General features: G+C 45.1%; 1 protein-coding gene across 8 annotated transcripts in view; it reads left to right on the top strand.

The window, feature by feature from the left end:
• Positions 1-1,120: 1,120 nt before the first annotated feature.
• The window catches only part of RUNX1T1 (RUNX1 partner transcriptional co-repressor 1), a 115,346-nt gene continuing 103,679 nt past the window's right edge, over positions 1,121-12,787 (top strand). For 2 of the 8 annotated variants that reach the window (XM_066333333.1, XM_066333290.1), the window contains exon 1: positions 1,121-1,790. Coding sequence is in view for 1 of the 8 variants with exons in the window: in XM_066333318.1 (XP_066189415.1) it covers positions 1,763-1,790 (28 nt within the window). In the remaining 7 variants the exon portion in view is untranslated. Of the gene's footprint in view, positions 1,791-3,054; positions 3,434-8,910; positions 9,043-9,968; positions 10,092-12,787 lie in introns of those variants that run through there. The other 6 variants (XM_066333358.1, XM_066333342.1, XM_066333300.1 and 3 more) reach the window with 5 other exon arrangements.

Below are 12,787 nucleotides of genomic sequence, written 5' to 3'. Positions count from 1 at the left end.
GTGTTTAAAATTAAGTATTTGTAGATTTGCAAGATCAGGCCTATAGTGTGTGTGTGTGTGTGTGTGTACGTTTATGTACAGGAATAAAGAAGGCAGCTTGATTAGAAGTTCCATTCCATGCTCACTCTTTTACTTAACATCTGACACTGGAAAAAAAATGAAGCTAAATGTCCCAGCATTTCTGACAGTTACAATCCATTATCTGTAATCTGAAAAATAATGCACTTTTTTACTCTGAAGCAAATATAAGAATTTTTTTTTTTTTTTTTTGGTGGCAACGCCTTCTTTGTATACTGACAACATGATAGCAGAGATACCAGTTTGCTGTAGATTGTGTGAGTGACAATAATATTCTCTGCAACACATAGAAGAAGGGAATAACTGATGAATCGGAAAATATATGGATGCCTACTGAAATGATTATGTAATGAAACACGAAGTCAAACGGTGGCATGCTTTTATTAATTGTAGATGATAGTAATTAATTTTCACTGCAGTTGTGATCATGTCGCTGCTTTCAGAAGAATCCAGAATCCCCTTCCAGGAAAGTGTGAAATTGCATCTGGGTTCTTCAAGCGATGAAGGACTATAAATTTCTTTTAAAATAAGAGAGAGAGGCCTTCCTCGATACTGTACTTTAGAAAGAGGAAAAAACAAAGGGAAAAAGAAAATGATAATTGTTTTCTCTAAGGCTATTATCTAATGCAAAAGCAAACAGTCTGACTGGAAATCAGCTAACAGAAGGGGATTAGAGAGTAGATCTGAGAGTGGCTTGATTTCTAGCACTGCTGTCTCTTCACACAGTGATGAGACACAGGCAGAGCAGCCAGGAGCTCTCCAGATGGCTAGAGAAAGTGTTTGTCTTGGGTTACTGCAGGGCAGTCTGGACTCTTAAAGCCGGGGAGGCATCATTAGGGAGCAAGTTAGATGTCCACCCAGTAAAAGCGAGCGAAAGAAAGAAAGAGTAGGCAGGCTGCCCGAGAGGGACCACGCTCGCCTATTGTTAACATATACTTGACCCCCACTAACCTCTTCACGACACAGATGTCTCCTACCTCTATCACCTCCCACTGCTTTAAGCCCTCCCCCCCTGCACCTGGGTAGCGGGGCCGGCCCGGCTGCCGGCAGTATGCTGCCTGCCTCGCGCGCTGCCTGCTAGCGGGAGCCGGGCGCAGCGGAGCGGCGGCGGCGCAGCCTGGGGCGGGCTCAGCTCGGCTCGGCTCGGCTCGGCTCGGCTCGGCTCCGCACTCCCGGCTCGCCTCGGGTTCGCCGCGGGCTCAGCTATGCGTCGGCTGCTCGGGGACAGGCAGAGACCCCGCCACTGACAGCGGCCGCTTCCTGAGCTCCACATCACGTTTGTCTGAGGCGGCGGCAGCAGCAGCGGCAGCAGCAGCAGCAAGGAGAAGGACCTGGGCATTAACTATCTCGACTTGGAGACTTTGCTTTATTTTTGGTTCTTGTCCTTTCCCGTGGAACCAGTAGTCTCTCTCGAGCTGATCCTCCTTTAAAAAAAAAAACCAACAACAAAAAACCACAAAAAAAAACAAAGAGCGAGAGAGGGTGGTGGGGGGGGGGAAGAGCAGCTGGAGTTTCTCCTCAGCTCGTTTTGACTTTTGTGGACGTGGATCATCTGGACTGGGAAGGGAAGCCGCGCGGCGCTGCTCTCCCCTTTCCCACCCCCTCGCCCCTCCAGCAGCCTGGGCTGCCGTCTCTCCCCCGAGCAGGACGGGAACTTTTATTTGCAGCTCGCAGCCCGTGGCGAATGGTGGGCATCTCCGGTCCTCTGCAGTGTGAGTACGGGCGCGGGCAGGGCTGGGCAGGGTGCGCCGCGGCGGGGGGAGCCCGAGCCCCTTTTCTTTCCCTTTCTCCTCTCCCGCAGGGCTCCCCGGGCTCTGAGGGGCTCCCGTGGCTGTAACTAACCCAGGCGCACCGGGGCTGCTGCTGTGCCCGGGCCAGGTTAGCGCTGCATGCAGCCTTACACGCTCTATCCCCGGCTTACAAACTAGCTCCCCGGATACTGCTCAAGAGCTCAGAAACCATATAACCCAGTTTTTCAGAAAATAACCCTCCCAGGCATATATTATAGCAAAGCGTCAGATTTCTGTCTGGATTTAGGACTTGCCTTTTTCTCTCCTGCCTCCCCTCTCTCCAGGCTCTAGCGCTGGCCAATGTGAGTTGGAGTGGCTGAAATATTTCTGATGGGATTGTTTTGTTTCGCTTGTTTGTTTCAGTGCAATCATAGGTTTGTGCAGCACTGGCAACATCTTTTCGGACTGTTTTGAAAGAAATATTTTTAGGCGGTGCACGTCGCCTTAAGCTGCACCGCAGTCTTGCAAGTAGCTCGTTTCCTAAACCGCCAGGATAACGTTAGGGATTGCATTTCCGAAACTGCCATACGATGTAACTGTGTCATCTCGTCTGGCTGTGCTGCTGAAGGGTTCGATTCCATAAATTCGCAACAGACCGTTGATAAAGTAGATTGGAAGGATGAAAATCACATTCCCGGCCATTTAGACAAGCCTTTGACTTTTGCCGAGTTCGAGTCCTTTTGTTAGTGACAAAGTTGAGAAATTTGGTTTAGTGCAGGGAAGGATTTGTCACCCTAGCAGGAATGCCCGTGACTCCGTTTCAGAGTTCATTTATAGCGAACTAGCTGTCCTTCCTATACTCTGCTCCCCTAGATGTTAGAGGGAAACCGAAAGTAACTAATCGGACGCAGCTCTTAAATCGTTCATGCTCCAGCCAGGAGCTAAAATGTTACTTTCCTTCGGTACACTGATAAGTTTAAAGGAAGGAGGGCGAGGGTATGGGGAGCCGAAGCGGCCTCCCCCTCCTGCCCCCCAGGTTGCGGAGCCGGGCGCGGCGGGACCGCCCTGCCCGACCGCAGCGGCATCGCCGCTGTGGGGAACAGACGCCTCGAAGCCGCTCAGGTTTCTCTGGGCAAGCAGCCCTCCATCTTCCTATCCGCAGCAGGCTCTGCCTGTCACCCCCTCCTAACCTCTGCCGTGCCCTAAATCACGGCACGGAGAGGATCCGTCTCTGGCAGCCGCCCGGCCGTGACGCCCGGGAGCCGGCAGCTCCCGCCCCGCAGATAGCTCGGGAGCGAGCTGCGAGCTGCTGAGTCCGCGGCAGCAAAGTCTGCCCGAAAGAGCTGCCTAAGTTTTCCACGGACAATCGCAGCCTGGAGGGAAGCGCCTGCCTTCCCTTGCCGGTGCGGCCCCAAGGTGCGCAGCGCACGGCTGCGCGCCCGTCCGTGCGGGCAATGCTGAACGCGGTGAGGGCACAGCGCGGCAAGGGCTGGGCCAGAACGGGCATATGCCTCTTAAAATCACCCTGCGGGAGCTGCCGTGCTGTCTCTGGGAAGGCAGCAAGCCCCAAACGCCCGGCTATTGGCGTAGCCCTGGCTAACTACAAGAATGTCCTGTGAGCCTTGGTATGTACAGCCAAGCGTTTCCTCCAGCAAGTACTCCTGTGCTTAATGTAACGCTGACCCCTTTAACTTTTAACATCGCTTCTCCTAATTAATCTGTTCAGGCCCCAGACATAAATGGCTGTCCACAGCTGCTGCAAATTGATTTATCCCCTGATGGTGGTCTGAGTTGCTGACCAAAGCAGGATTCTTTTTTTCCCCTCCCCATTTTTGGTCTACTAATCTGTTTTGACTTATTTCCTACTTACAGTAATGCTTGCATGCTTTTTGAAGGACTTAAAAAATATTTTCCATTGACGTGTAACTAGAAACATAATTATTGTATTTGTAAACACAGTATGTTAGGGCTAAGGGCGAGAATAATTTATTTAAATATACCCTTGAAGCCTTACATTTCCGTCTCAATTTCTGCATCCTGACAGATGCAATAGAAAGTATAAATAAGCAACTTTGTCAACTGCAGTTTAAGGCAAGATGTGAAAGACTGTTTTAGAGTTGAATTCTATTGTCCAGGTTTTCTTTTCTGCTTTTCTGTTAACGGCTTAGTGAATCTCGATTGCCAAGAGGATTGCGACTCGTTTCTAATAGTTGTTAAAGTTGTTGCTTGACCTTTCCATGGGAAGTCTGAAAACCTCATTCAGTTTATTCTGGGCTGATTTCCTTAGGAAATCCAGAATGATCAGGGAATTTCCTTGAGTTAGGGTGAATGGTAAAAAAGTTACTCCATCTTGTTTATGCGTTCTGGTTTTAACACTAAGTGTTTCTGTGGCTCCCCATCAATAGGAAGATAATAGGAAAAGACATGAGTGTGGCTCATTCATAATTGTACAGTCTGTGAAAACATGAAGTTGGCAAAGGCTTTGTTAGGTGTGAGATTCACTGCAGATCTGCTGCAAAGGTTTTTAATTAGGAACTTAAAATAACTTTGTTGGATAATAGATAGCTTTCTTAAGGTCCGTTTCATCATATCTGAACCTTCAGTATAATTGCTACTATTTTCAAGTAATGCATCATTTTCCATTGCTATCATGTGAAGCTCAACCATGCACCAGTGCAACAAAACACCAAACTCCACCAAAAATTCAACAGACTCTTAAAATCCATTTGTGCCTCTGGCAAGCTGGAGCCAGGAGAGGGGTACAAGAGATGATAGCAGGACTTCTTTCTGTCCTGTGCTTGCAGAAGAGTGAGCGACTGGGTTCTTGAGCCATGAGCATGCTGTAGGGAGACAAGAACCATTCTGTTTGTAATGGAATGCAGACAGCAGTGTTAGGTCACTGCTTCCTGGCAACTGCTGCACAAGTTGTTTTTCTTCAAAGGCTTTGAGCTTTTAAATAGTTTCCAAAATCTTTTTAAGTAAAAGACTGCCTTCTACCATTTTTGACCACCTTAACATTAACTTGTTTTGTGCCTAAATAATGGACCAGTAAAACATCACACAGTATCTCTCATCTGTGTATGCTTAACACTATGTATGCCTGTGCGCACATGGAGTTTTATATCGGGAGTATTGTTTTTGGAATAATGGGGGAGAAAAATAGCTCCACCTGGAGTGCTGGTCAGTGGATAGTCAGTTCAGGACATTCTTCCCTGTCAAATCCTGTTTCTCACTTCTCTGAAATGAACTTCAGACGACAGGCGTTGAATGCGAAGCTCGCCTCTCTGAGGAACTGTGCAGACTGCAAACTCCTCATTGCCAGACGCTTTGGGTGAAATAGGCATCTCCAAGTGTTTGCATTGGGGGTGATGGGAGAAAGGGCTTGCAATTGTCATTTTCAACTTTCAAATCCACTTGCCACAGTCCATTACTGTTAAATCTTTAACTAATTGAATAAGGATATCAGTATGTTGCTATTGCAGGAGCTTCAGACTTTTTAGATTGGGGAGTGGAGGAAAGGGTCTTGTCCTTTGTTCTGTAGAAACTTAAGTTGTCATGCAGAGATCAAGAAGACTTAGTAGCTGAAATAAAACATGAATTTGGTGTTCTGAAGGGGCTATTTCTCGTGACTTGGCTAAAGAAATGTGAAAAGACAATTATTTTAAACTGAATACATTAAAAAACCTTGATCCATGTACTTAGTATAAGCTTGCTCTTTTTCATACAGCCTCTAAAAACAACATATAATATTTAAGAAGTTGAAACTGACACTGAATTTAATATAAGTAATGAGAGTGTAATTCCTTAAAACACTGACTTCCAGGTTACACTGTCTTCATGTTGTTTCACGTCAGAGATCTAAAACAGTCGGTTTAAAAACTGAACTTTTAAGGCAATGGGTCTTGGTTTTCCACATAGATGTTCCTTTTTAAAGAGTTGCTTTAAAAATGCAGTTATCCTGTTCTTACTATCAACTTTATTAGTTTAATATATGGTAGCACAAACACACCAGGAAGTAGCAGACTGTGGTTTTGTGGATAAAGAAAAATGAACAGCAGACATAAAATCAAAGTCAAAATATCCTGTTCTTTAAAAGCTTTTTTATTTCCTTCCCTCCAAATTTTCATCTGAAAGACATTGACTTCCATCTTTATTTTTTTCCCTGCCATCTATATGAAAGTTTCCAAATAACATTTAGACAACAGTGGACATTTTATTAAAGTAAACATTAGTTCAGTATAATGGAGGTAATTGTAAGTGAGAAGAGCAGAGCAGGTTATCTGTGTGTTGTTTAAACAGAAGGAGCTATTTTGCACCGTTTCCAGAAGCCATCTGTAGAGAAGAAGGGTTTGCACCTGTCTGTCCACACTAATTATAGATTAGGTCCAAAGAAATGAAACTCGAGTAGCCTTTCTCTTAACGAAATCCATAGTGATTTTATTGTAAATGTGTTTTGTGTACAGACGGTGATGGTTTGTCTGTGAGTAAAATAAATTGCTGTATGGCTGTTATGTACTTGTAGTTGTAAAGCAGGATACTGCTGCATTAACAAAGGTCTTGAATAAAAATGCAGTGCTCCATTTAAGTCCTAGGCTTCAGTGATGGCTCTAGCTATGCTTAATCAAAAAGGTTCACTGTAGGCACAGTTATTTAGGGGTATGTTTCAGGGTAGACTTTTCAGTTATCATCACTTTCATGTCAATGTACTGGCATGTAGGTGGTCCTTTGCCTGAAATACGAGGCAGAAATGGTTTCATGTTAAAAATGTACACACATACATGCGGAGTGTGTCAGAAATACTTTCCTCTGGTTTAACCTATATTATTAAAACAAAGTGGAAAGAGTGAGAAATGCATTCTGAAGTAAAAGGTCACATGAATTTCTACCACATCTGTTTATAGTAATTATGAACATAATTAACATAAGAATTACAAGTGAGGTAATGACAAGCTAAGCTATGAGATATTATGCCATAATAGTCATATGTTGGAATTCTCACATTATAGCACACTAGAATTCACATACTCAATGCAAGAAAGAAAATGTTAGATTTTTATCTATTTTAATGCTTCAAAACTTATCTGCCTGGGGCAGATGGACTTTCTGCTTTAGAGGAAGGTAACCCATTATTACAAGAGAGTCAGTTGAAATTAAGATTTCTAGCCTGCAGCTTGGACTTTGAGACAGCTGTGCTTATGGAACGCCACTTCTGTTACACATTTGTATTCTGATTGTATTTATTTTATTAATACACATTGTGTTATTTTTAAGTGTGTTTTCACAGCAAATTGCTTACATTCAGAATGATCCTGGATTCGTTTTTCCTTTAGAGTTTTGTGTTTTGAGTTATAAAGGTATGGTCAACATAGACATAAGATGTACATGGTGGCCCTGCAACATGAGAATCCGGCAGATCCTAAATCAGTTCATGGCATGATATATATGTGTTTCAAGGAAAAGCACTGTAACAGAAATACCAAAAAAGAGCAATCCTTACATTTTGTGTAATAGTTTGAAATAACGTACGCAGAAAGAAATCGCTGTATTACCTTGCAGGTTGAATTAATTAGTAAGTCACTGTTCTTTAGAAATGCGTTGAACATATCTGTAAGTTGAGGAGCTAAGGTTTCAAACAAGTTGACTAACTTTTGTAATATGACCTGTCTGATTGCTTCTAAATATGGTTGTCACACAACTGACAACTGGAGGAAGTTGAGGGAGAAGTGGCCCTTCTTCAGGGTAAAAATACTGGCTGAGGAATGCATAGTAAATTTGACACGTGAAAATCAGTTTGCCTTCATTGTAAAATCAAGGTCCTGGTTTTGCGATAGGAACGTTTGGCCAATTGCTGTCTTTCCAAGGCTAAACATATAGAGTGGTTTATGAAAAAATAAATTTTAAAAAAAATACCTTGTGCTATGTCTCAGTGATACCAAGAGGTTTTCACATTATTGGATTAGTGGAGGATTTGTGACAGACCCCTTTTTATCTGACATTCATTGCAGTGACACGATTTTCACACACATGCCCTTCCCCCATCTAGGTTCTGGTTTTCACTTTGTATTATGTGTCAAATTCCCTTTATTCCTTTTCTTGTGGAATAAACTGCTATCTTGGACGAGTGATTTTGGAAGGAATTTTGCACTGAACAATGCCAGTCTCACTTCAGCGTGCTGTCATTGTCCTCCTCCCTCCGTCGTGATGCTCCTCGGCCGACGCGCAATGGAAATGCGTCTCCTAACAAATGAGTGTTGATTCCCAGGGAGAAACATTTTAGAAACTTTAAAACCCGAGCGCATAGAATGCCTGGTGCTGGCATAGCTGTTCTGCTGGCTGGCTTTGCTTAAGGATAGGCAGGCCAGGCTGCTTTGCTCTCTCCCCATTCCCTATCTCGTGGTAACCCTATGCTCTTTGATGAATCCCGACAAAACGGCCTCTCCGTTTTCACAGAACCTGAGTTATGAAGTGTAGGGACCTACTTCTCTTTACGGCTCATCCCCTGGTGAATGATGCCGCCGCTTTGCAGCAGCAGTGGTGTGTCCAGGCTCTTAGGCCAATGGTGACAATGAGAAGGCTGGGTTAGGTAGGTTAGGTCGGCTCCTAGGCCAACCTGGAAGCGGGTACAGTCTGAGACTGCACGGGGCCAGCGGCCGCCGTGCTCACTGCAGGATGTAGGTATGGTCTGTGAGGGGGGAGCCGGGCTGCAGGAGTAGGTATGGTCTGTGGAGAGAGCCGGGGCTGGAGGCAGTCATAGCGACGATCCCCTTGGTGGGGATGGCGGCGACCCCCGGCACAGGAGCCTCGGGGAGCCAGCGCTGCGCGACCCGTGTCAGGGTCCTTATCCCGGAGAGGTGCTGGGCAAGTCGGAGGGCCGGAGCCGGGCAGATGCCGGCCAGAGGGCAGGCACACGCGGGCCCGGCCACCGCCGCCTTCTCCCCCGGTGGGCGGCGCGGAGGTGGCGCCTCTCCTCGTGCCGGGCGCGGCCTCCCCGGGGAGCCCGGGCCGGCCCTCGCCCCGCTGCCGGCCCCGCTGCCTCGCACATCCTCCGGCCGCCATCTGGGCCGCGCTGATACCGTAATCGGCCCGATGCACGCCGCCGTGCCGCTCCCCCCGCGCCGGCGGGGCCGCGGAGCCGCGATGCTCCGTCGCTGCGCCGCAGATAAGCTGCGAGGCGCGTGAGGCGCACAAAGCCCCGGCCGCGCCGGCGCCTCCTCGTCCCTCCCGCCGCCGGAAGGTAAAATCTCCACCCGCGGGCGGGAGAGGCGGAGAGGCGGGCGGGGGGACGCCCGTCGCCCCTCACGCCGCCCGGCCCGGCTTCCCTCGGCGCTGCGCAAGTCGATAGCCGCGGGGAGAAGTGAAGATGTAACCACTTGTGTCCCCCGGAGCGGACGGGGGATTTACGGGCAGAGATTAGCCGGCGGGGAGACGGGATCTGCCTTTTGTTGTGCTGCCTCCCCCCGCCCCCGGCAGCGCCGAGGGGAGCGGAGAGGGGCTCGGCTGCCGGGCTGGCCCCGGGGAGGGAGAAGGTGGCCGCAGAACAAAGGTGGTAACTAAGGGACCCCACTTAAAACACTCCCCAGGGGAGCAGAGAGTGCCGTGTCCGGGTGTCTGGCGGGACGGGGCGGAGGAGCCCCGGCCTGGGGTGGCAGCGGGGCCGAGGGGATGTGACAGCCCCGGCCTGTCACGCCCGGGCGCCCACCGCTCACTCCTGGGGTGGTTTCAGTGAAGGCTCCTAACTTCCAAAATCCCCTCAGAGGATGACACCGGGCTTTAGGAAAAGTGGCCTCTCTGCTCTTTTTTGTTGTTTCGGATGGATTTTCCGTGGTGCTTTTTAGGTTCTCTCCCAGATTAAGATGACTTGCATGCTCAGTGTGCGCTCGCACGCTGCTTTAGCAAATGGCTTTATCAGTGGTCATATCTTAAAGCAACATTAAACAATTACCTTTATATTTAAAAGTTTGAAATATTTATACTGCCGTTTCACTTTGTCAAGTGTTTGCACACATAGATATATAGATATGATCTGGTAACTAAAAGCCTAATTAAAATTTGTTTAAAGCCAGGGGGGCATGTATTCTTGTTGACAGCAGCAGATCGATAGGGTAAGACAATAGAGCCCCATTATTTTACTTCCATTGACTGAACATATTGACATTTCAGGTTTGCGATTGCCTCAGTGAGCATGATGAAACACTGAAATTCATGAACCAACTGTCTGGAGTGGCACATATATTACTGTATGTCATCTCTGCCTTCAGGTTACCTTATCACTGAAGCAGAATGGTAATGGATGGCAGCAGAGTACTTCAGGGGGGTGAGGGCTCTATCAGTTAAGAAGCTGACACATAGCAGGTTTCAGGAGTATCTTTAATTACGCTTAGAATTATGTACAAAGGAAGATGGTCCTTGTTACCTGCTGCTGCGCTTTAGAGTTTACAGACTCAGAAGCAGAAGGGATAACAAGGTACTTATGTTTAATTTTTTATATACATGACTTGATACCTTTAACTTTTGCAGGAGCCCAAGGATTTCTGATTGTGCTGTTTGCATGCTCGCCATGTTCACCAATGGCAGCATCTCAACCCAGTCTTGATGCTCAAGTTCCAGAGCATCTGCTAGACCTTCTCCCAGTCTGAAGACTGCAAAGGAAACAAAGAACAACTTTGAAATAAATAAATACCCTTTGATTTTTGCTCCCCTCAACATGCTCAAACGACAATGCTTGGGGAATTCAATGCAGTGGGACTATAGCAGAATGAAACATACATGCATATATGTATATCTATACACACACGCAGACACACATTCTTTCCTTGGTATGAGCACCATAAAAAGAAATGTCTGTGCAATATGTGCACATGAATGCATAATTGTATATATCAGTTTATATGATTGCATATAAATGTGTATATAAAGAAGACCCCTGTCTACAGAGCATGCAATGCGCTTGTTATTTCAAAGGCTTTCACATCATCTTTAAAATCTAGCTGGCTGTAGAATGAAACCCATCAGGGTGATGCAGAGATAGAGACTGAAATTAATTTAAAGCGGAAAAAGAGCAACTACAGAAGAGCTGTTGTGATTTAACTAATTTTTAAAAGGGAGTGGAATGAAAATCTAAAATGTATTTTGTGTGCCATCTACTCAGCAATTGTTGCCATCAAGTGGACTGCCGATGCCCTTTAAGATGGTAAAAAGAAAACTAGTCCTTTATACCATTTTCCTGAAAATGTTAGGTTTCTGTTTGATCAGCAGGTGCTGTTGAGATGAAAGCCATGTGTAAATTTTCAGAAGGCCAAAAGTGTCAATTCAGAAAAGGAAAGTGATAAGAGAAAATGCAATCAGTTTTCCTGTTTTCAATTTGTGCAGGATTTGAAGAGCTGTTTTGTTAAACTGCTACATCTGCTCCAATATGAATATTGAACTACTTCCACTAAAAATAACACCCTATAATTTGGAAGCCATTGCAATCTTTTGTTAATGCAAGTGGGTTATTTGAAAAAAAAAAATCTATTCTGAAAAATCTCCTGCCTAATGTGCATTTTTGTTTATCGGCACTTTTATCTTTAGTAGATAAAATGGCATTATGCAATTAGGACCATATCTATTTGAACTGGAAAAATGACACTGGATAGCTGAATGTCACTATATTGGTAAAAGGATTTAACTCGTACTTTAAAAATACTTTTATTAATGAACGATGATTGTATCTTAAAATGACATGTGGCTGTTTCTCCATTGCAGCAATGCAGCTTTACTTACTACTGAGGACCTTGAGCGTGTAAAGGATGTTTAGTATATGATAGAACAGTCTGGCTTGTTTCGTTCCTGATGTACCTGCAAACCTTAAGTTTTAGGCTCATCAAGGACATTTTAGTTAATGGGGATTTTGGAGTAACTTTTTCCATGGTAAATGAAATGACTGAGTCATATTTGAATGCTTATATACAAAAATATTCGCTGTTGTGGAGCTGCTAATCCAATTGAGTTCTGTGACTTCGAAAGCGTAGTATTGGTAAAGCATACATTTTCTATCATAAGCATCTCTGGAGAACATAACACTGTTGCTTTTTAACTAAACACCAAAAACCAAAAAACACAAAAAACTCCAAACCGACAATAACCTAATGAAAAGGATATGTGTTTGTTAATTTTATAAGTAAGTGTCTAAATGAAGAAGGGATAATTCACTGTTAAGTCTATGGAGCCCTGTGTACATAACATGAGTAAACGTACAGAATAGAATGAGAGCTTTTTTTCTTTTATTTCAACATAAAGAATTGCCTGGTTTTAATATTAGAATGGGTTTTAGCTGTTGAATTCTAATCTAATCTAGTAGTCAGGAACTAATTTTTTTGGTAGGTGTTTGCATGCAAAAGGGCCTTGCTGATGCTTCTGTTTGGTTTTGCAATTGTGTTTGTAAGCTTTTGACCTTGGGGGATTTTTTTCAAAGTGATCTACAGATCAGAAATAATTAAAATTCAATAAACTGAAATTTAAATGTAGAATGGATTCTGTGTGAGATCGGTGCTTGTGGTAGGTTGTCTAGAAGTCTATGGCATGTCTACTTTATAGTTTGTATTCCCCAGCATAACTGTGTGCACACATGTGCATAAATTTATGTTGAATGACAGAGGGATAATTATTTATACAGATTTTATCCAAAACTCTGTGCTCTCCTGAAACATAACAAAAAGGCCTCCCTCCCCAGAAGAGTGTTTACATCCCGTGACAGTCACTAGATTCAAATCTTCTCAACATGAAAGTTGTTTCCTTTCCTCAAAACCTTCTTTTCCCCAACAAAGCTAACCCTGTTAAACCTCACCTTCTGTGGGATGTATACATAGTTATAGACATATGTATGAGAAGTAAATATTACAGAAAACATGGCCGATTGGGGCAAAATGTCTGTAGCCTTAAATAGCTGGTGATATCTGCCGGCAGCAGGAGCGGCGCTGAGGAGGCCCTACCTCGGCTGA

The sequence above is a fragment of the Sylvia atricapilla genome, chromosome 1 (genome assembly GCF_009819655.1).
Source record: "Sylvia atricapilla isolate bSylAtr1 chromosome 1, bSylAtr1.pri, whole genome shotgun sequence".
Lineage (NCBI taxonomy): Eukaryota > Metazoa > Chordata > Aves > Passeriformes > Sylviidae > Sylvia > Sylvia atricapilla.
The sequence above is the reverse complement of the archived record's forward strand: the minus strand, read 5'-3'. Positions and strand labels throughout refer to the sequence as shown.